At 58.6% G+C, this 23,006-nt stretch overlaps 2 protein-coding genes across 2 annotated transcripts; one reads left to right on the top strand and one right to left on the bottom strand.

The window, feature by feature from the left end:
* Positions 1 to 438: 438 nt before the first annotated feature.
* Positions 439 to 18,759, top strand: LOC131573365 (calumenin). Its single transcript, XM_058827264.1, has 7 exons — positions 439 to 555; positions 7,018 to 7,248; positions 12,182 to 12,375; positions 15,611 to 15,777; positions 15,879 to 15,939; positions 16,221 to 16,420; positions 17,389 to 18,759. Exons 2-7 carry the CDS (start codon positions 7,028 to 7,030, stop codon positions 17,491 to 17,493), a joined length of 948 nt encoding a protein of 315 aa, XP_058683247.1. The 5' UTR covers positions 439 to 555; positions 7,018 to 7,027; the 3' UTR covers positions 17,494 to 18,759.
* Positions 18,760 to 20,121: 1,362 nt separating this feature from the next.
* Positions 20,122 to 23,006, bottom strand: LOC131593021 (ultraviolet-sensitive opsin). The gene is made up of 5 exons (XM_058865166.1): positions 22,563 to 23,006; positions 21,812 to 21,980; positions 21,455 to 21,620; positions 20,862 to 21,101; positions 20,122 to 20,368 (listed from the first exon to the last, which is right to left on the bottom strand). The coding sequence occupies exons 1-5, from the start codon at positions 22,903 to 22,905 to the stop codon at positions 20,246 to 20,248; spliced, it is 1,041 nt and encodes a 346-aa protein (XP_058721149.1). The 5' UTR covers positions 22,906 to 23,006; the 3' UTR covers positions 20,122 to 20,245.

Below are 23,006 nucleotides of genomic sequence, written 5' to 3'. Positions count from 1 at the left end.
AGACAGTGACCGGGAGTGACCAGGAGTGACCGGGAATGACCGGGAGTGACCAGGAGTGACCAGACAGTGACCGGGAGTGACCAGAGAGTGACCAGGAGTCACCAGGAGTGACCGGGAGTGACCAGGAGTGACCGGGAGGGACCCGTGGCCTCTTTCCCCTTTTCCCGCCTTTTTCACCCACGTGACTCTACCCGTCCCTCACGCGCGTGCGCAGTGCGGCGCGGGGCGCCCCGGTGGGTGTGGCCGGCGGCCGGCGCGCGCCTGAGGACGTGGCGCTTTCCAGCCAATCAGCGCCCGCGTCCCCGGCGGGGTGGGCGGGGCCGGAGGGAGCGTGGCCGGGGGAGGGCGAGGGGGGCGGAGCGCGGGGCGGGGGCGGGCAAAGGGGCGGAGTGGCGGCAGAAGCGACCAATCGGAATGCGGAGCGGCGCCGAGGAGGGGGCGTGGCCTTCCCGTGATTGGTGGGCGCGGCGGGCGCGCGGGGGGCCGTGCGGCGTGGCGCGGCGCCGACTTCCGGTGCGCGGAGCGGCGGCGGCAGCGGCGGCGGCGGTGGGGACGGTGAGGGACGGCAGGGGACCGGGATGGGCACCGGGGTCGGGGCCGGGGCTCGGGGCCAGAAGGAGCGGTGGGAGCGGCTCTGCGGGGCCGCTGTGGCGGTAACGCGGCGGCGGCAGCGCCGGGCCCGGTCTCCATGGGAACGGGCGGGAGTCCTGCGGCCCGTCCCGCTGCGCGGCTCGGTGCTGCTGAGCCCCAGGGCCTCCCGCGCACCGGGCCCAGGGCGGGTGGGCTGGGCCGGTCGGGACCACCGGGCCCGCGGATGGAGCGACTCGGGCGGGACCGGCCCGCGGGAATCACCGATCCCGGGATAACGGGACACCGGGCTGCGGGTCCCCCGGGAGGGACACCGGGATAACGGGCTGTGGGACCCCCGGGACACCGGGATAACGGGCTGTGGGACCATCGGGACACCGGGATAACGGGCTGTGGGACCATCGGGACACCGGGATAACGGGCTGTGAGACCATCGGGACACCGGGCTGTGAGACCATCGGGACACCGGGATAACGGGCTGTGGGACACCCGGGACACCGGGATAACGGGCTGTGGGACCCCCGGGACACCGGGCTTTGGAACCCCCGGGACACCGGGATAACAGGCTGTGGGACCCTCGGGACACCAGGATCACCGGGACACCGGGACCATTGGGTCACCGGGCTGTGGGGATACCGGGACACCGGGCTGTAGGAGCTCCGGGACACCGGGATCACCGGGACACCGAGCTGTGGGTCCCCCGGGATAACGGGCTGTGGGACCAGCGGGACACCGGGATAACGGGATCACCGGGACACCGGGCTGTGGGTGCCCTGGGACACTGGGACACCGGGCTGTGGGGACACTGGGATCACCGGGACACCGGGCTGTGGGGACACCGGGATCACCGGGACACCGGGCTGTGGGGACACCGGGCTGTGGGGACACCGGGATCACCGGGACACCGGGCTGTGGGACCATCGGCGCCGCCCTGCGTGGGGACTGTGGGCAGAGGAGGTGTCACCCCAAACTCGTGTTCCTCTCCCGTATCAGTGACCCCAAAACTCTGTGGCTGCTTTGGGGCAGGACCAGCCCGGTTCTACCCCGGGTTTCAGCTCCCGGTGTCTCCCCCACATCCTCACATCTTTATCATCTTTATCCTCTTTATCATGGGCAGCATTTCCCACACCTGCACCCTCGCCCTGGCACCATGGAGTCCCAGTTAATTGTTCCCTGGCTGCTCCAATGGGATCAATCCCGTAAAAACAGAGGCTGATTCCCAAACCCGAGCAAATTGTCTTGTCTATGGGTTTTTTATGGGATCCTGTTGGCCTCCCACATGGGAAATGTGTGTCCAGAGGGGCTTCTTCCCATCACTTTCCTCTAAATGTCACCACAGTCCCAGGCCCAGTGCAGGATTCCGAGTTCCTCTGTCAGTATCCTAGCAAACAATGGCAATTCCGGGTTTCTCAGTCAATATTACAGCAAACCCACCTGGAATCTAAAGTTCCTCCATCAACAGCCCATCAAACCCGTCTGAAATCCCAAATTCCTCTGTCAGCATCCTTAGAATCCCAAGGTCCTCCATCAGTGTCCCTCCTAGCCCTGCTGGAATCCTGAGTTCCTCCCCAGCTGAAGGTCTGGAGCCCCATTCTGACCCCACATCTTCCCTCCGCTGGTTCCTGTTCCCGGTTCCCTGCAGTTCCCCCATCAAATCCCTTTATTGGGGGAAAAGGGATGTGCTCCCCCATCAGATCCCTTTATTGAGGGGAGAAGGGATGTGCTCCCCCATCAAATCCCTTTATTGAGGGGAGAAGGGATGTGCTCCCCCATCAAATCCCTTTATTGAGGGGAAGAGGGATGTGCTGCCCCATCAGATCCCTTTATTGGGGGAAAAGGGATGTGTTCCCCCATCAAATCCCTTTATTGGGGGGAGAAGGGATGTGTTCCCCCATCAGATCCCTTTATTGGGGGGAGAAGGGATGTGTTCCCCCATCAGATCCCTTTATTGTGGGGAGAAGGGATGTGCTCCCCCATCAGATCCCTTTATTGAGGGGAAGAGGGATGTGCTCCCCCATCAGATCCCTTTATTGAGGGGAAGAGGGATGTGCTCCCCCATCAGATCCCTTTATTGGGGGAAAAGGGATGTGTTCCCCCATCAGATCCCTTTATTGGGGGAGAAGGGATGTGTTCCCCCATCAGATCCCTTTATTGGGGGAGAAGGGATGTGTTCCCCCATCAGATCCCTTTATTGGGGGAGAAGGGATGTGTTCCCCCATCAGATCCCTTTATTGGGGGAAAAGGGATGTGTTCCCCCATCAAATCCCTTTATTGAGGGAGAAGGGATGTGCCCCCCATGAGATCCCTTTATTGGGGGAGAAGGGATGTGCTCCCCCATCAAATCCCTTTATTGGGGGGAGAAGGGATGTGCTGCCCCATCAGATCCCTTTATTGAGGGAGAAGGGATGTGCCCCCCATCAAATCCCTTTATTGGGGGAGAAGGGATGTGCCCCCCATCAAATCCCTTTATTGGGGGAGAAGGGATGTGCTGCCCCATCAAATCCCTTTATTGAGGGGAAAAGGGATGTGCTGCCAGTGGCCTGTGTTGGGAGGAGAGGGGCTCTGCTTTGGGATCTCCACAGAAAACCCAGGGGCCCATCCCGTTGGTCAGCAGGAGCTGCTGGTGCTGCCAGGTTTTTATGGATAATTGTTTATGGATAACTCTTGGTTTGTGGGTTTTGGTCTCTCTGAGCACCTTCCCAGCAGCACCTCCCAGCGCCTGGCACTGCCTGGATCCGGCTGGAGGTTGGATTGTCCCTCTTTAATCACTTCCAAATGGGCTCTGTGTGGACACTGGGAGATAAAATCGGGTTGTTTGACCCACTGCAGGTCACTGTGTGCTCCAGGCTGGGCAGATCCTGGGGCCAGCGTGACGCTGGCCAGGCTCTGGCCACTGGGATGTGCCCAGAGGGAGCAGCAGCTCCTCAGGACAGGGAAATCCAGAGCTCCACTCACAGCTGGAACTGCCTTTCCCTCCTGGAATGGTTTTCCTCCCCAGAAACACTAAAAAAGTGACTTTTACTCTTTATTACCCAAATCTCCTCACCATGCCCTCTCCTCCCCCCCTTCCAAGGAACTGAAATTTGTGGATTTTCTGAATGGTCTGATAAATCCCCATTCAAAAAAAAAAAAAGAAAGGAAGGAAAGGGCTTTTCCGTGTCCTTTCTCCCATGTCCTGCCTCCAGTGTCTTGGTTTGACGTGGGACCAGTCCCAGGTCACTCCTGGTCATTCCTGGGTCACTCCCAGGGCAGAATTCCTGGTGTGAGTTCAGGTTAAAGGGGAATACCTGAATTTTACACCACAGATTTAGAGAGCTAAGGAATGGGAACACTTGGGTTTACCTTTATGTTTAAGAGCTCTGGATGGGGAAGACCTGGATGTAAATTTGAAAGGGTAAGGATGGGGAATATCTTAAGATGAGTTTAAATTTAGATTAAAGCAATAAGGATGAGGAATATATTGAATTAAATTTGCATTGAAGAGCTCTGGATGGTGAATATCTGGATTAAATTTAGAGTGAAAGAGTTAAACCCCACAAATATCTTGGTTAAAATTTAAGGCTAAATAGATCGGGGTGATGAATACCTGGACTGAAATTTAAAGAGATCAGGGTGGGGAACACCTGGATCTAAGTCGGGATCTCAGTGACGAGCGTGGGGAACACCTGAGCTTCTGTTGGGATTTAAAGGGCTCAGCCTCTGGAATCCTTCCAGAGCTGCCATTGACCCCGGGTGCGTTTGGGTGGTTTGATCAGGTGGGTCCCAGTCCGGGGGGATCGGTTTGGTGGGGAGGATTCCACCCACAGCAGGTCTGGAGAGGGAATGTTGTGAGGAGGGAGAGCAGAGTGTGCTGCACATTGTCTTTCACATTCCTCCCATCTGGATCCACTTCCTTCCCTCCTTCCTTCCCTCCAGGACCCCTCTCCCCACCCCCAGATCCCTCCCCAGCCCCAGCTGCTGCTCTGAGGAGCTCTGGGATGGGCTCAGGAGCAGCTCCGGGGGAAACGGGACATTGCTCACATGGAGCGGGCCTTGAAACTCTCTGTGCCCTGATAATCTGTGTTAATTAATCCTTGTGCCCTGATAACCTGTGTTAATTAATCCTTGTGCCCTGATAATCTGTGTTAATTAATCCCTGTGCCCTGATAATCTGTGTTAATTAATCCTTGTGCCTTGATAATCTGTGTTAATTAATCCCTATGCCCTGATAATCTGTGTTAATTAATCCCTGCACCCTGATAATCTGTGTTAATTAATCCCTATGCCCTGATAATCTGTGTCAGTTAATCCCTGCACCCTGATAATCTGTGTCAATTAATCCCTGTGCCCTGATAATCTGTGTTAATTAATCCCTGTGCCCTGATAATCTGTGTTAATTAATCCCTGTGCCCTGATAATCTGTGTTAATTAATCCCTGCACCCTGATAATCTGTGTTAATTAATCCCTATGCCCTGATAATCTGTGTCAGTTAATCCCTGCACCCTGATAATCTGTGTCAATTAATCCCTGTGCCCTGATAATCTGTGTTAATTAATCCCTGTGCCCTGATAATCTGTGTTAATTAATCCCTGCACCCTGATAATCTGTGTCAATTAATCCCTGTGCCCTGATAATCTGTGTCAATTAATCCCTGTGCCCTGATAATCTGTGTTAATCCCTGTGCCTTGATAACCTGTGTTAATTAATCCCTGTGCCCTGATAATCTGTGTCAATTAATCCCTGTGCCCTGATAATCTGTGTTAATTAATCCCTGTGCCTTGATAATCCACATCAGTGATTCACTTTTCCCCAGATAACCCATATCATTATAGTGCCCTGATAATTGGGATCAGTTAATCAATTTGCCCTGAGAATATGCAGGAATTCATCATTTTCCCAGATAATTTGCATTTATTAGTAATTTGTGCCGACATAATCTGCACTAAGTCTCCATTTACTCCATGTGCAGTAAATCTCCATTTTTCCTGGACAATCTGCATTAGTTCATCACTTTTGCCCAATCTGTATTTATTGTTTTATTCAGATAATCTGGATTAATTAATAATCTTTGCTCCCATCATCTGTATTATTATTAATCTGTTTTTTCCCCAATAACATGCTCTAGTCCCCATTTTTCCCACATAATTTGCCCTAATCCCCATTTTTTTCTAGATAACCCCTGTTCTTCCCAGACAACCTGCCCTAATCCCCATTTTTCCCAGAAAACCTGCCCTAATCCCCATTTATCCTTGACAGCATGCCCTAGTCCTGTCCCTTCCCATTCCAACCCTGGCACTGCCCACTGTCCCTGTCCCACTGTCCCTGTCCCGCTGTCCCTGTCCCACTGTCCCTGTCCCATAGTGGTGTCCCTGTCCCACAGGCGTGTCCCTGTCCCACTGTCCCTGTTCTGCTGTCCCTGTCCCATAGTGGTGTCCCTGTCCCACAATGGTGTCCCTGTCCCACAATGGTGTCCCTGTCCCATAGTGGTGTCCCTGTCCCCCTGTCCCACAGCGCTGTCCCTGTCCCACAGCGCTGTCCCTGTCCCTGTCCCCCTGTCCCACAGCGCTGTCCCTGTCCCACAGCTGTCCCCCTGTCCCCTGTCCCACATCGCTGTCCCTGTCCCACAGCTGTCCCCCTGTCCCTGTCCCCCTGTCCCACAGCGCTATCCCTGTCCCACAATGGTGTCCCTGTCCCACAGTGCTGTCCCTGTCCCCCTGTCCCACAGCGCTGTCCCTGTCCCAGAGCTGTGTCCCTGTCCCTGTCCCCCTGTCCCACAGTGGTGTCCCTGTCCCACAGCTGTGTCCCTGTCCCTGTCCCCCTGTCCCACAGTGGTGTCCCTGTCCCAGAGCTGTGTCCCTGTCCCTGTCCCCCTGTCCCACAGTGGTGTCCCTGTCCCACAGTTGTGTCCTTGTCCCTGTCCCCCTGTCCCACAGTGGTGTCCCTGTCCCACAGTGGTGTCCCTGTCCCCCTGTCCCACAGCTGTGTCCCTGTCCCCCTGTCCCACAGCGCTATCCCTGTCCCACAATGGTGTCCCTGTCCCTGTCCCCCTGTCCCACAGCTGTGTCCCTGTCCCCCTGTCCCACAGCGCTGTCCCTGTCCCACAGCTGTCCCCCTGTCCCCTGTCCCACATCGCTGTCCCTGTCCCACAGCCGTGTCCCTGTCCCAGAGCTGTGTCCCTGTCCCTGTCCCCCTGTCCCACAGTGGTGTCCCTGTCCCACAGTTGTGTCCTTGTCCCTGTCCCCCTGTCCCACAGTGGTGTCCCTGTCCCACAGTGGTGTCCCTGTCCCCTGTCCCACAGCTGTGTCCCTGTCCCACAGCCGTGTCCCTGTCCCCCTGTCCCACAGCTGTGTCCCTGTCCCACAGCCGTGTCCCTGTCCCTGTCCCCCTGTCTCACACCTGTGTCCCTGTCCCTGTCCCCCTGTCCCACATCGCTGTCCCTGTCCCCGCAGGCCCGGCACGATGCGCTTCCCGCGGCTCCTGCTGTGCCTGGCTGTGTGGGCGCTGTGCGGCTCCGCGAAGCCCACGGAGCGCAAGGAGCGGGTGGTGCGGGAGGCTCCGCTCAGCGCCCGCGAGCACGACGACGCCCAGAGCTTCGACTACGACCACGACGCCTTCCTGGGTGCCGACGAGGCCAAGAGCTTCGACCAGCTCACACCAGAGGAGAGCAAGGAGCGCCTGGGGTAAGGACAGACCCCCAACCCTTCCCGGAGTGGGAACGCAGTGACCACCCCCAGTGCAGCCCAGGAATTCACTGCCCAGCACCAGGCATTCCCCAAAAACTCACCCGGAGCCATTTCCAGTGCCAGGCATTCCCCAGAACTCCAGAGCAGACGGGGGAAGCTGTGCTGTGCTGTGCTGAGCTGTGCTGAGCTGAGCTGGCTCCGTGTTCTCTGGGTGCCGCTGCAGCCCCTGTATTTCTCACTGGTATTTCTCGGTTGGAAGGACTTGGTTGGGAGTTGGGAAAACTGAGCCTGCATGGAGATTCCTCCTCCAGTGTCTGCTGGGACCCCAGGATGTGCTGTGCATCCCCTGGGATCCAGCTGTGCATCCCCTGGGATCCGGCTGTGCATCCCCTGGGATCCAGCTGTGCCTCCCCTGGGATCCGTGTCTCCACTGGGATCCGTGTTTCCCTGGGATCCATGTTCGCCCTGGAATCTGTGTTCCCCCTGGAATCTGTGTTTCCCCTCGGATCCGTGTTTCCCCTGGGATCTGTGTTCCCCCTGGGATCCGTGTCTCCATTGGGATCCATGTTCCCCCTGGGATCCGTGTCTCCATTGGGATCCGTGTCTCCATTGGGATCCGTGTCTCCATTGGGGTCCGTGTTCCCCCTGGGATCTCTGTTTCCTCTCGGATCCGTGTTTCCCCAGGGATCTCTGTTTCCCCTGGGATCTGTGTTTCCCCAGCATCCGTGTTTCCCCTGGATCCATGTTTCCCCTGGATCCATGTTTCCCCAGGATCCGTGTTTCCCCTGGGATCTCTGTTACCCCTGGGATCTCTGTTTCCCCAGGATCCGTGTTTCCCCTGGGATCTCTGTTTCCCCTGGGATCTCTGTTTCCCCTGGGATCTCTGTTTCCCCAGGATCTGTGTTCCCCCAGGGATCTCTGTTTCCCCAGGGATCTCTGTTTCCCCTGGGATCCATGTTTCCCCTGAGATCTCTGTTTCCCCAGGATCCGTGTTCCCCCTGGATCCATGTTTCCCCAGGATCTCTGTTTCCCCTGGGATCCGTGTTTCCCCTGGGATCTCTGTTTCCCCAGGGATCTCTGTTTCCCCGGGGATCCATGTTTCCCCAGGATCCATGTTTCCCCTCGGATCCATGTTTCCCCTGGGATCCGTATTTCCCCAGGATCCGTGTTCCCAGCCTGTGCTGGGATTGTTCCCGGGAGCAGTGTGGGGCCAGTGTGGTGCCGGCTGCCCCCGCAGCAGCTGCTGCCGCAGTTGTTCAGGGGCTCCAGGAGGCTCCAGCCTGGGAACTGCAGCCTCCAGCAGGGCCAGGGGGACGGAGGCTCCCAGGGGAGCTGGGGACCCTTCTCAGGGTGCTGTGCTCCAGTCACCTTCCAACCGGGTGCCTTGGGCTGGGTTTTCATGGAATGGTTGGGTGGGAAGGGACCCCCGAGCCCCCGCAGTGCCCCCCTGCCCACCCTCCCAGGGAGGAATTCCTTCCCAATATCCCACCTCAATCTCTCCTTTCTTTAGTCAGACCCGATTTTTTCAGCCTAGAATCCCAACCTTGCTGCTGCTGGAGCAGCACCTGCCACGGCCCACGGTGAATTTTGGGCTGTTTTGTGGGAATGGTGCTCCCTGATGGGAAAGAAAAGCTCAACCACGTGGGTGCTGGGGAAACTTCCCCAGACACAGCGGGATGTGCAGGGCAGGGGGTGCCCGGTTCCATCCATCCCTGGGGATCATCCAGACCCCAGTGGCAGGGGGGTGCTGGCCTCTCCCCCAGCACCTCCTGGACCCAAGGGAATTTCCTCCCTCCGGGGACAATTTAAACCGGAAAACCCCTTGATCCCTTGGATCTAGGCCCTGGTGGCTCCATAAGCTCCACAATACAGGATCCAGGAGGCTTTTTTGAGTCCTGGCAGGATCAGAGCGAATGTCTCCATGCCCCTGGAGCAGCATCAGACTCTGAGGGCAGCTGGGCCCCGGCCTGCCCTGGGCTCTGTCCCGATGATCCCAGGGCTGCGATCCCAGGGTTCCGATCCCAGGGTTCCGATCCCAGGGTTCCGATCCCAGGGTTCTGATCCCAGAGCTTCGATCCCAGAGTTCCGATCCCAGAGTTCCGATCCCAGGGTTCCGATCCCAGGGCTGCGATCCCAGGGTTCTGATCCCAGGGCTCTGATCCCAGAGCTCCGATCCCAGAGCTCTGATCCCAGGGTTCCGATCCCAGGGCTCTGATCCCAGAGCTCTGATCCCAGGGTTCCGATCCCAGGGCTCTGATCCCAGAGCTCTGATCCCAGGGTTCTGATCCCAGGGCTGCGATCCCAGGGTTCCGATCCCAGGGTTCCGATCCCAGGGTTCCAATCCCAGGGCTCTGATCCCAGGGCTCTGATCCCAGGGCTCTGATCCCAGGGCTCCGATCCCAGAGCTCTGATCCCAGGGTTCCGATCCCAGGGCTCTGATCCCAGAGCTCCGATCCCAGGGTTCCGATCCCAGGGCTCTGATCCCAGGGCTCTGATCCCAGGCTCAGTCACGGCTCAATGCCATTGTTGTGCCGAGTTGTGGCCGGAACGGCGGCCGGGCCATGGCAGATTTGACGCGCTCCGCACAGCACAGCCCCGCTTTTATCCGCAGGGGCCGAGCCCTGCCTTCCCGAGCTGGAACCACTGCCAGGAACTCCGGATCACGCTCCGATTCCAGCAGCTCCGGGCTGTAGGGGGCGAAGGGAAGGGTCTCTGGTTGTGCCAGAGCTCCGGCTCGGGGCTCTCCCAGTGCCTCCTCTCCCTCCCCGCGCTTGGGGAGCCGCGGGCACCGTGCCTGGGAGCAGGGAACTGGCAGCAGCCCCTTGGAGCCGGGAATGGGAGCAGGGAACTGGCAGCAGCCCCTTGGAGCCAGGAATGGGAGCAGGGAACTGGCAGCAGCCCCTTGGAGCCGGGAATGGGAGCAGGGAACTGGCAGCAGCCCCTTGGAGCCGGGAACGGCGGCAGCTGCCGGCCCTTCCCCAACATCTGCTGCCCTCCCCTGCAGCGGGGCAGAGCGGGGCTTTGGGAAAATGTGAGGCTTTGGTGGCTCCTGCCCTGGGAAAGCAGCCGGGAGCAGCTGGTGCCAGCCCAGGGTGGGGAGGAGGTTTGGGAGCTTCCTGAGTGCCCGGCTGGGCTGGACAGGGTTTGACTTCCCTGGGAAGCTGTTCCCTAATTAACCCCTTAGAAACTGCCCTGGAAAAACCTGGATGCCTTGGCCATCAACCCCTGCCAGCTCTGCTCCTCCATTCCAGGGATTTTCCCTAAAAAATCCCTTTGCTGGTGATGTACCTTCTTGGGAGAGGGAAACAATCGGTTTTTTTCCTTGAAATAGGAAGGATTTGACAGATTTATTTGTGGTTTATATATTTTCATGGGCAAATGTTTAATATTCACGTGATACTTTACATTATGCAGAATTTATAGTATTGATAGACTTGTTATATATTTATATGAAAAATTCTGAATAGTTATGTGACATTTTGCATATTTCTGTGTTTGATCAGGAATATTGGGAGGGACACTCTGCACATTGATACAAAAAGTTCTGAAATGTTTCTATTATATTTTAAAAATACTTTTCTCTATAAAATCACTCAGGTCTCCAGGCCCTGCCCACTGCCCCCACTCTGGCACCTCACTGTCAGAACTAAATTCCACATTTTTCCTCTTTTTCTTCCAGTCTCTCTCCAGCTTCTCATTGCCAGGAACATCCTTTGTGCCACAGAGGAATTCCTGATTTTCCTAGACCAAGGCAGTTCTGAAACACAGAAACCTGGCTCTGAGCACAGGTGGCTTCAGTGTCCGGGTTTCCCTTTGCGTCAATATTTTTGGAATTAATAGCCCTAGTGATCTAAAATTTAAAAATTCCATATTTTCCACCTGTCTTCTAAAATTCCTCAAATACCTGGGCCGGAGCTCAGGATTCCTCGACTGTTTTCCGTTAAACCTTCACCTTAAAGTGAAAAAGCCAGGATCCCGCTCCACCAGACAAAAGATTTTGGGACCGTTATCCCTGATTTTCATCCGAGGAGCCCCAAACCTTCCCGGCGCAGAGCGGCGCGGATCAAACGGCCCCCACCCCCCGGCTCCATCTGCCCCTGGATCCTGCATTCCTGCCGGCCTTTCCTGCAGCTGCTGCTAAAAATAACGGAGGCACGCGGCGCTGGGGCCGCGGCTCCGGTTGCTCCGCGGGCAGCGCCGGCCCGGCCCCGCTGGCCTCGCGCGGCTCCGCTGCCCCCGGCACGGCCAAACGCCCCCGCTCCAGCAGAAACGTGTGGAGGACACGCAGATGGAGCTTTCCTAAGATTTAACAGCGAAGATTTCCCCCCTAAAATTCGTAATTCCTGAAGGAACCAAAACCTGAGTGGTTCAAGAGTGGCCAAGCTCTTGATTTCCGTGTCTGAGCCGGTGTTTTCTGTGTCTGAGAGAGTTTTGGCAGCTGAGCTCGCTTTTTTCCAAATGTTTCTGAATGTTTTGCTAACCCAAATGTTGGTTTTAAAGATAAACTCTTCAAATGGTTGAATTGGCAAATTCCAGAGCCACCTCAGCTTTCTCCTGGTGTCACCAGGAGAGGTAGAGCCGATATTCCCATTTTTAATATAAATATGGGTCCATGCTCATCACCTGATGAGCACTGTCTTGGTCCAAGGGTGCATGGATGGGTATTTCCCACGGGCTTAAAAGGAAGTTTTCCCCCTGAAACCCTTAATTAACCCTGAAACCAAAACCTGAGTGGTCCAAAAGTGGCTGAGCCGGTGATTTTCATGTCTGAGCCAAAGTTCTGGCAGCTGAACCACATGTTGGTTTTAAGGATAAACTCTCCAAATGGTTGAATTCCCAAATTCTATGATGACCTCGACTTGCCCCCTCTGCCCCTTCCATTCCCTCCCTGCTTTTTAACCTTTGCTGGGTTTCTCTGTGTTTCCTACAGGAAGATTGTAGGGAAGATAGACGAGGATGGAGATGGGTTTGTGACAGTGGAGGAGCTCAAGGCCTGGATCAAGTTTGCCCAAAAGCGCTGGATTTACGAGGATGTGGAGCGCCAGTGGAAGGGCCATGACCTCAACGAGGACGGGCTTGTTTCCTGGGAGGAGTATAAAAATGCCACCTATGGATATATCCTGGGTAGGTCCTGGCTCTTGGGATGAGCCTTTCTTGGAGGCAGCAGCTGAGGTGTCCTGCTCTGCTTTGGGTCCCCGAGGCGGGTCAGGACGGGCTCGTGGCACGGCGGTCAGTGGGTGGTCACTCCGGGCTTGCGGGGTGACGGTCAGCGGGATGGACACGGCTCCGGATGGGGCTGTGGTGGAGGGGGAGTTTGGGGCTGGATTGAGGAGTCCATGGCTGAGAGTGTGGAGCGGTGGCAGGGCTGGCGTTGGGCTGAGCCGAGATGGATTTGTGCCCTGGGACAAGCACAGGAGTGTGGTGTAGGACATGGCCTTGCTATACCTGGGGCCAGCTGGAGGAAATGTCCCTTTAATGTTACACTTGAAAATCTCCACAACTCTCCAGATTGACCTCCTGGTGGCATTAACAAAGAGAAATCCAAGGAAAAGAACCCAAAATGCGTGGAAATCTCCCCATGGGGACATTTACACACCCCACATCCCTCTTTTCCCCTCCGCAGTCACACTTGGGCATTATTAATGTCCGTGGTGACAGATGCAGCTCTGGGCTGAATCCAGGTGATTTGGGGATCAGTGGCATGTGGGAGTGGGGGTTTCCTGTCCTTTGGCATTCCTGGCTTGTGGGGGAATTTGGGACCTGCAGGTGGAACCCACTGATGTGCAGCTGTGGAGCCACCCTGGCACCGCTGCGTGCCTAAAGCCACAGAACAGAGGTTAGCAGAGATTTCAATCACTTTCCCTTGTCCTGGGAGCAGTGTTAGACCCCAGAACTTGGGGATTTTGGGGCACATGCTGGGCCAGCACTGTTCCATGGCTTCAGACATCCCTGGGAGTGAGGGAGGCAACAGCTCTTTTGGGGTTAAAACCTTAAACCCTCAAGCACTGTGCCAGCTCTGGCCTCCAGCACTGCAGACTGGCCCGGGTGGAGGAGCTGCAGCTCCGGGGCGTTGAATCCACTCTAATTTCCTAAATATTGCCAAAAATAGTCAAACTGCTCGGCGGGATGTGCAGAGGGGGAGCCGCTGCACGGGAGGCTCATCCATCTCCCTCGGGATCGGGGAGGATCTGGATTTGCTGTGCTGGTGGCCGGGGGAGTCCCTGTGACACCCCCGGGCTGGGACAGCACCTCCCAAACCTCCCTTTGCCATGGATTTCTGGGCTCTGGGCTAATTGCCTGTGTAGATCCAGCCTGGAAGGGGACAGAGGGGTCCTGGGAAGGGTTTGAGCACTGTTTGAGGAGCCTGGGGCGGCATTTAGGACCTGCAGGTGTTGGATAAGGCAAAATACGAACGTTCATGAGGGAGAGCTTTAATGAGAAAACCCCGAATTAATGGGACTTCCTTAATGAGCTGAAGGAGGAGTTCCGTGTGGGGAATGCCCAGCCCCCGGCACGGCCGATTCCAAAGCTGGAGCGGCGCTGGGGGCCGAGTGCCCTTGGCAGGCCCCACTGGAGCCTCGACTCGTGCTGCTCCCACATACTTGGATCCTTACGGAGTGCCGGGAGGATCCTGCCTCACGCTCTGCCTCTGGCTCCTCTCGGCAGGAATTGCTTCTTCACAGCTCCTTGCTGCTGAAATGTTCCCCTGGCTTCTCCTTGCTCCCGTCCCTGGCCAGAGTGGGGCTGGAGTGCCTCTGGAGGTGTCTCCTGTGTGTTGGCCCATGGCCAAGGGATGCACAGGCATCGCCCTGCGCTGCTCTGGGGGGTCCAGAATGTGGTGTTGTGTCAGCAAAACAAGGTGCTGGGAGTGCTTTTGTTAATTAATTAATTACAAAAGCAGGATGAGTCACAGGGTGGACCCCAGAAGTGTCGTGGAGCAGAGTGGGGTTCTGCTGGGGGGAGTCCTGGGAAGCAGGGAATGTCAAGTGAAAAATGTCCAAGAGCTTCATCTGAGACTGGAAATTCCTTTGAAACTCTCTTCAAAATCAGATTATCATCATCATCATCATCATCATCATCACTCCTGTTTTTGTTAATTGCTCAGTCCCACGGTGGGACCCCAGACCAGGAATGCCTGTCCCAGGAGACAAGATGTTGGGTTGAGTTTGTGGCTTTGTTGCCATGCTCTGAGCAATGCCCTGGCTCGGTCTCCTTCCCGTCCCTCTGCTCCCCCAGAGCTCTCCCAGCCCAGGGACCAAGACTGGAACTGACTTTGGGAGCTTTGGGAGGGTTTAACCCTTTTTAATCCACTTGGCCCCGCCACCACTCCCCCATCAAACCCATTAATTAGCCCAACAGCAATTAAGAAATTGTCTGTTAATGAGTCCCGAAGGTTTCCTTGTTTGAGGCTGTGCTGCTTCTCAAGGCAAAACCTTGGGAACAGAATGGGGAATTTGGGGTTCATTCTGCCCTAGAGCTGCCTTAAAGTCAAAATCTTTGGATATTTAATGGATGTTCCAGAGCTCCTTGATCCCAAGCCCCTTGATCAGGGCTCCGGAATGCCTGCCTTTTGTCCCGGGAACAGACCAGGGACCCAGGGAGCCTCTGGTTTAACTTCAGCAGAGCAGTGCCCCGCAGGATCCACGCTCTCCATGGGCTGCTGGCCACTGCTGGCCCCGTGTCCTGGCACTCCTGCTGCTGCTGGGCTGTGCCAAGTGGCCACACGTGCCCCACCCTGGCCCTGCCACCGCCCCGGCAGCGAGTGAGATCCCCTTACACATTCCCCTCCCAAAATAGTTCAGGTTGAGCCTCTGGCCGTGCCGGCCAAACCCCTGAGCCCTGGGAATGTCATGATCCCAGGGCTTCTGCAGCTCCTCCTGGGAGTGGGCACGGGAGAGAAGTGCTGGCTGCAACTGAGCTTTTGTTGGCAAAGCGTTGGGAGATTGTGCTGAGAGGGAGGAAATGGAGAAATTTGAGGTTGGGACGATGTTGAGGTCGTGTTGAGGAAGTTGAGGATGAGAAGGCTGTGTTCAGGAGGTTTAGAGGAGGAGGTTGAGGTTGGGTTGAGGAAGTTGAGGATGAGAAGGTTGTGTTCAGGAGGTTTAGAGGAGGAGGTTGAGGTCGTGTTGAGGAAGTTGAGGATGAGAAGGTTGTGTTCAGGAGGTTTCGTGGAGGAGGCTGAGGTTGGGTTGAGGGAGATTGAGGTTGTCTTGAGGTTGAAGCTGAGGTTCAGCAGAGGATGTTGAGTTTGAGCTGAGGTTGAATTGAGAATGTTGAGTTGGGTTGAGGTTGTGTTGGTGGTTGCCGCGGTCCTTGCCCTGCCGGAGCTGACCCAAGTGCTCCCTGTGCTCCCTCGCAGACGATCCAGACCCCGACGATGGCTTCAACTACAAACAGATGATGGTGCGGGACGAGCGGCGCTTCAAGATGGCAGACAAGGATGGGGACCTGGCGGCCACCAAGGAGGAGTTCACAGCCTTCCTGCACCCCGAGGAGTATGACTACATGAAGGACATCGTTGTGCAGGTGGGGCCAGCACAGAGGCGTTTTGGGAAGCTCTGGATGCCGGTGGTCACCGAGGGGCAGGAATTGCTCCGGGCCCGGCTCACACCCGCATCTTCTTGCAGGAAACCATGGAGGACATTGACAAGAACGGCGATGGTTTCATTGACCTGGAGGAGTACATTGGTGAGACGCTGCTGCTGCTGCTGCTGCTGCTGCTGCTCCGTGTCCTGGCCATATCCCACAGTGTCCCCGTCCAGGGGGAGCCACTGCCACCATGTCCTTCCCAGCCCTCCCCTCCCAGAGCATTCTTCTCTCTCTCAAACTCCCACCTGCCCCCACTCCATCCAGGATTTTCGGGTGAAATCATGACCCAGGTGGTGCTTTGGGATTTTGGGGATGGATTTAGGGAACTCAGGGTTTTGGGTCAATCCTTGGGATGGGGCTGTGACTCTGCTCTCCCCCAGGTGACATGTACAGCCAGGATGGCGACGCCGATGAGCCCGAGTGGGTGAAGACGGAGCGGGAACAGTTTGTGGAATTCCGGGACAAGAACCGGGATGGGAAGATGGACAAGGAGGAGACCAAGGATTGGATTCTGCCCTCGGACTACGACCACGCCGAGGCTGAGGCCCGGCACCTCGTCTATGAGTCTGACCAGGACAAGGTGGGCCAGCAGCTCTGGGGGGAGTTTGGGAGAGGGATGGGAGGAGTGGGGGAATAGCAGGATGGGGAATAGCGGGATGGGGGAATAGCGGGATGGGGAATAGCGGGATGGGGAATAGCGGGATGGGGGAATAGAGGGATGGGGAATAGCAGGATGGGGAATAGCGGGATGGGGGAATAGCGGGATGGGGGAATAGCGGGATGGGGGAATAGCGGGATGGGGGAATAGCGGGATGGGGAATAGCGGGATGGGAGGAGTGGGGGAATAGCAGGATGGGGGGAGTGGGGGAATAGCGGGATGGGGAATAGCGGGATGGGGGAATAGCGGGATGGGGAATAAATAGCGGGATGGGGAATAGCGGGATGGGAGGAGTGGGGGAATAGCGGGATGGGGAATAGCGGGATGGGGAATAGTGGGATGGGAGGAGTGGGGGAATAGCGGGATGGGGAATAGCGGGATGGGGAATCGCGGGATGGGGGAATAGCGGGATGGGGAAATAAAGAGCAGGATGGGGAATCGCGGGATGGGGGAATAGTGGGATGGGGGGAGTGTGGGAATAGCAGGATGGGGAATAGCGGGATGGGGAATAGCGGGATGGGGAATAGCGGGGTGGGGGAATAGTGGGATGGGGAATAGCAGGATGGGGGAATAGCAGGATGGGGAATAGCGGGATGGGGAATAGAGGGATGGAATAGCAGGATGGGGGAATAGCGGGATGGGGAATAGCGGGATGTGGCATTCCCTGCAGGATGGGGAATAGCGGGATGGGGAATAGCAGGATGGGGAATAGCGGGATGGGGAATAGCGGGATGGGGAATAGCGGGATGGGGAAATAAATAGCGGGATGGGAGGAGTGGGGGAATAGCAGGATGGGGGAATAGCAGGATGGGGGAATAGCGGGATGTGGCATTCCCTGCAGGATGGGGAATAGCGGGATGGGGAATAGCGGGATGTGGCATTCCCTGCAGGATGGGAAGCTGACGCGGGAGGAGATCGTGGACAAGTCAGACCTGTTCGTGGGCAGCCAGGCCACGGACTTCGGGGAGGCGCTGGTGCGGCACGACGAGTTCTAGGCTCAACGCCGACGCCTGTTCGTGGGCTCCGTCCCTCGCCGAGGCCGCTCTGCCGGAGAAGCCCCATCCCGGCTCCCGGGGCTCGGGAAAGCCACACTCCCCAGGCACTTGGGGCTCGTCTCGTGGGTTTTCCCCGGATTTTAATGACTTTTGGGTTATTTTTGTATGTTTTGGTTTTACCACATGTGGGAACAGCTCCCCTGGCGCGGGGGCAGCGACGGGGCTGCCCAGGGCTGCGGGGCCCGGGGGGGAGTGGGAAATTCACAGAGGGACTGGGATTGGAATTGCAGTTGGAATAAAAATTAGAATTGGAATTGGAATTAAAGTTGAAATTGAAATTGGAATTTGAATTGGATTGAAACTTGAATTAAAAATGGAATTGGAATTAAACATTGAAATCAAAATCGAAAATTGAAATTGAAACGGAATTAGAACCAAAGAAGTGAAATTGAATTAAATGGAAACACTGATGTGAAATTGGAATAAAAAGTGAACATTGAAATGAAAATTCAAACCCAAGAAAACCCTCAGAACTGTCAGAGCAGCAGCAGGACTCAGAGGGTGACTCGGAGGTGACCCCAGGGAGGTTGGAGCCTCCTCCCCTGTCGCTGCCCCGTGGGATCTGGGCAAGACCCTTCCCCCCAGCCCCGCTCCAAGTGCCTTGAACCCCCCAGACCTCTGGGGGAGGGCCTCATCCCACCATCCCAGCCCGCTCTGGGACAATCCCCAGGGTTTTCTCTCTTCTGTGTTGTTTGTCCCCCTGCAGCCACCAGAGCTGCGTGGAATTGGGCCCAGCCATCTCCAAATTCCCAAGTTTTCCTTTAAATCCTTTCCCAAAGGTTTCCAAGGGCTGACTGGATCCTCCCATTTCCTTCTCCTCCTCCTCTTTCTACTCCTCCTTTTCCTCCCCTCCCTAACCCCAGTGGTGAGGGGGTCGGGAATGTGGCCCCGTGCAGGGCTTGGGGGGTGCCGGGGGTGATGTGGGAACGTCGGGGTCGGTTTGGGACACCAGGGATGATTTGGGACAGCAGAAGTGTTTTTTGGAACCCTGGGAAAGCCTCTGGTGCAGACACCCAGCCCAGCAGCAGCCCCTCTCCTAGCATCCCCCCATCCAGGGGGATCTGGGGCCCTGTGACAATTCTGGACATGGATTTTTCGCCTCCTCCGGGTTTATTCCTCGGTTTTCTCCTCGGGCTGATTGAAGGGATCCGGATTGGTTGGAACTCAATAAACCTGTTCAGCCCCCGATGGGCCGAGGGGGACGGAGCTCAGTTCCCTGTTTCCCCCTAAAGCGGGATCTGGGGGAGCCCCCCTGGGCTGGGCCAGAAGGGTTCCCCTGAGGAGGGGAGTGAGTGGGGGGAACTGGGTGGGGGTGTGGGAGGTGTGGGGGGACATGAGGCCCGTGGGAGTCCTGCCCCGGGGGCTTGGGGGGCTCAGCCCCACAGAAGGAATCCGGTTCCATGGATGGGGGGCTCAGTCCCACCCTGTCTGCACAGATGGGGGGCCCAGCCCCAGCCCCATGGGTGAGGAGCTCAGCCCCATGGATGGGGGGCCTTTGGCCCCACCCCAGCCCCACAGATGAAGAGCAGCACCCCCTCCCTGCCCTCCCTGCCTGTGAGGGGGACGAGGGAGCAGAGTCCTGCCATGGCATCACCGTGGGGCACAGCCACCTCCAGGCCCCCACCCTGCCCCGCTGTGGGGCACAGCTCCCCCTGGGAGCCACCCTCTGTCCCTGCCATGGGGCAAAGCCACTCCTGTCACCTGTCCTCTCTCTGCAGTGGGGCACGGCTACTGCCGGGACCCCCGTCCCACCCCGCCATGGGGAACAGCCCCACTGAGACCCCTGTCCCACCCCACCATGGGGCACAGCCCCACCGAGACCTCCATCCCACCCCACCATGGGGCACAGCCCCACCGAGACCCCCATCCCACCCCGCCATGGGCACAGCCCCACCGAGACCCCCATCCCACCCCACCATGGGGCACAGCCACCACTGAGACCTCCATCCCACCCCACCATGGGCACAGCCCCACCGAGACCCCCATCCCACCCCACCATGGGCACAGCCAACACCGAGACCCCTGTCCCACCCCGCCATGGGGCACAGCCCCACTGAGACCCCCATCCCACCCCACCATGGGGCACAGCCTCACTGAGACCCCCATCCCACCCCACCATGGGGCACGGCCCCACTGAGACCTCCATCTCAGCCTGCCATGGGCACAGGCACCACTGAGACCCCCATCCCACCCCACCATGGGGCACAGCCCCACCGAGACCCCCATCCCACCCCGCCATGGGGCACAGCCCCACTGAGACCCCCATCCCACCCCGCCATGGGGCACAGCCCCACTGAGACCCCCATCCCACCCCACCATGGAGCACAGCCCCACTGAGACCCCCATCCCACCCCACCATGGGGCACAGCCCCACCGAGACCCCCATCCCACCCCACCATGGGGCACAGCCCCACCGAGACCCCCATCCCACCCCACCATGGGCACAGCCAGCCCCGGGCTCCCCCATTCCCAGCCGGCCGTGGGGCACAGCTGCCCCTAGGATGCCCATGCTGTGGGTCCCCTGTCCCTCAGGTCCCAGGTGCTCAGCGGGTCCCCGTTGCGCTCAGACCGCGGCCGTGGTTTATTGTCCCACCCGCGCTACATCCTAGGCTGGCCGGGGCCCCCGGGGCAGTGCCGGCCCCGCTGTGGGGGCAGCCGGGGGTCCCGAGGGCTGGGGCGGTGCCAGAGCCCCTCAGCTGGGGCCGACCTGGCTGGAGGACACAGAGGAGACCTCGGTGCGCTGGGCCGAGCTGGACACGTCGGAGTCGTCTGACATGGGCCGCCCGCACACCGTCTCCATGATGCAGGCGCGGAACTGCGGGGTGCAGACAGGTGACACGGGGTCACAGAGAGGGGGTGGCTCAGTCTGGGGGTCTCGCTGGTCCTGTGTCCAGCCCTGGCACTGTCCTCCCACCCTCAGATGCCACGGTGGCCCCATCTCCTGTCCCTGGGGTTATGGTGCCGTGCGGGTGTCCCTGGATGCCCCTTACACCCCACATGTGCCACCCCCAGGTGTCCCTGTTCCCCCGATGTCCTTGGGTGCCCCTGCATGTCCCCGTTGCCCCAATGTCCTGGGGTGTCCCCATCTTCTCTGTGTCCCCCTTGCCAAAGTATTCCTCTCATCGGGGTGTCCTGAGGTGTCTCCTCACGCGGGTACCCCTGGGCGTTCCCCATGTTGGGTCTCCCTGCTCCTCAGATATCCTTGGGCACCCTTGGATGCCCCTGTCACCAGCTGTCCTTGGGTGTCCCCCCATCCCACGGGCCCCTCTTCCGTGTCTGTGTGGGTGTCCCGGTGCCGCTGATGTCACCTGTTTGTTCATGAAGCAGTAGATGATGGGGTTGTAGACGCAGGAGCTCTTGGAGAAGAAGGCAGGGACGGTGACGAGGCGCAGGTCGATGCCGTGTTCGCGGTTGTTCACCATGTACATGGCCAGGGCCGCGTAGGGGACGTAGCACAGGCAGAAGGACCCGACCATGACCACGACCATGCGTGACACCTCCCGCTCTGCCTTCTGTGTCGTGGCCGACTCCTGCTGCTGCGCTGCCACCTGTGCCGGGGACAGGGACACCTTGGGACTGCCCGGGCTGCTGGCCCCCGCCCAGTCCCCTGTGCAGCCCCCTGACCCCCCTGCCCTGTCTGGTCCCTGCCCACCCTCCTGCCTGTGCTCGTGTCCAAGTGACCTCCCCTCCCTTCCTGCATCCCTCCAGTCCCCTCTCCCTCCCTCTTGCTCCCCATCCTGCCCTCTCTCCCTCCCTGCTCCCGGTCACTTCTCCATCTCTCGTTCCCTCCCTTCCTCCCTTCTGCCCCCAGCCCCGCTCCGCTCTCCATCCCTCGCTCCCGGCCGTGCCTGACGCCAGTGCCCCCCGTGTCCCCTGTGCCCCCCGTGCCCCCGGCACTCACGGCCCGCAGAGCGCTGAGCAGCTGCGAGTAGGAGAAGATGATGAGGGAGAGAGGGACGATGAAGCAGAAGATGAAGAGGAACCAGGTGTAGTACTCGCTCTTGTACTTGGTGCCCACTGTGTACCAGTCAGGGCCGCAGGAGCACTGCAGCCCCTCGGGGACGTACCTGCAGCACCTGTGCTCAGCCTCTGCGCCATGTGGCACCCCCCGGTGCCCCCACAGCACCCCAGGGCACCCCTGGTGCCTCAAGCACTCACCTGGCACCCCCGTGGCACCCCCGTGGCACCCCCATGACCCCCCCCTTGCCACTCCCGGAGCCGTCCCACCCCCTGCCCCCCGTGCCCACCGTGTCCCCACCTGCTCCAGCCGAAGAAGGGGGGGACGGCGACGCCGACGCCGATGATCCAGGTGGCCGCCACGACCAGCAAGGCGTGGCGGGAGTTGAAGCGGAAGTTGCCGAAGGGTTTGCAGATGACGATGTAGCGCTCAAAGGCCAGGAAGGCCAAGGACCACCCTGTCACCAGCCCTGGGGGAACGAGGCCGCTCTTGTTCCGCCCATGGCCACCACAGCTCCAGGTCACCTCAATTCCCATGGCCCCCCAGGCCACTGGGTCACCCCATATCCTGTGACCTCAGTAGAACGTAGGACTCACCCCCACCTTCCGGCCTTGGTGGTCACCCCAGCTCCTCCAGCCACCAGGGCAGATCACAGGGCTCAACCCTGCCCATTTTGCCACCTTCAGCCCCACCAGACCACGGTGATCACCCCAACTCTCCCAGCCCCAGAACATAATGGCCACCCCCACTTCCAGACCCCAGAGGTCACCCCAACTCCTACAGTCCCACCAGACTACAGTGGTCATCTCCTCAGGGTCCAGGTCACCCCAATGCCATCACCCCAGCAGCCTGCGGTGGCCACCCCAGCTCCCAACGCCTTTGCAGAATTTGGTGGTCAACAGTACCCCGAGCCCTACCAGACCATGGTGGTCACCCCAACTCCCACAGCCCCAGGAGATCACTGTGGCCACCTCTGGCCCTAGCAGCCCTCAGTGGTCACTCCATCATCCCTGGCCCCAGCAGCCCCAGTACCCCCGTGGTCCCCTCGTACCTCCGGTGGCCCCTGCAAAGCCCTCAAAGGCACACATGTGCTTCCCGAAGACAAAGTACCCCTGGGAGCTGGAGACGAAGACGGTGAAGATGCAGAAGACGCAGCACATGAGGCCGCTGACGGAGATGTTCACCAGGATGTAGTTGAGCGGCTGCCGCAGCTTCTTGTACTTGATGGTGACGATGAGGACGATGGCGTTCAGGGGGGTGCCCGCCACGAACACCAGCCCCATGAAGATGGTCTGCAGGTAGAAGGCCCACATGGGCGCGATGTGGTACTGGGGCCCATCCCAGGGCCCCACCGACGACTGGTTCTTGAACAGGTAGAACTCCTCCTCGTCCATGGTGGCGGTGGTGGGGGGGGGGGACGCCCACCCCCCTGATATACCCTGCGCCCCCAAAGCTGCTTAATGGGGATCAGGGCTCAGCCCGGCCAAACTTGGGG

The sequence above is a fragment of the Poecile atricapillus genome, chromosome Z (genome assembly GCF_030490865.1).
Source record: "Poecile atricapillus isolate bPoeAtr1 chromosome Z, bPoeAtr1.hap1, whole genome shotgun sequence".
Lineage (NCBI taxonomy): Eukaryota > Metazoa > Chordata > Aves > Passeriformes > Paridae > Poecile > Poecile atricapillus.
The sequence above is the reverse complement of the archived record's forward strand: the minus strand, read 5'-3'. Positions and strand labels throughout refer to the sequence as shown.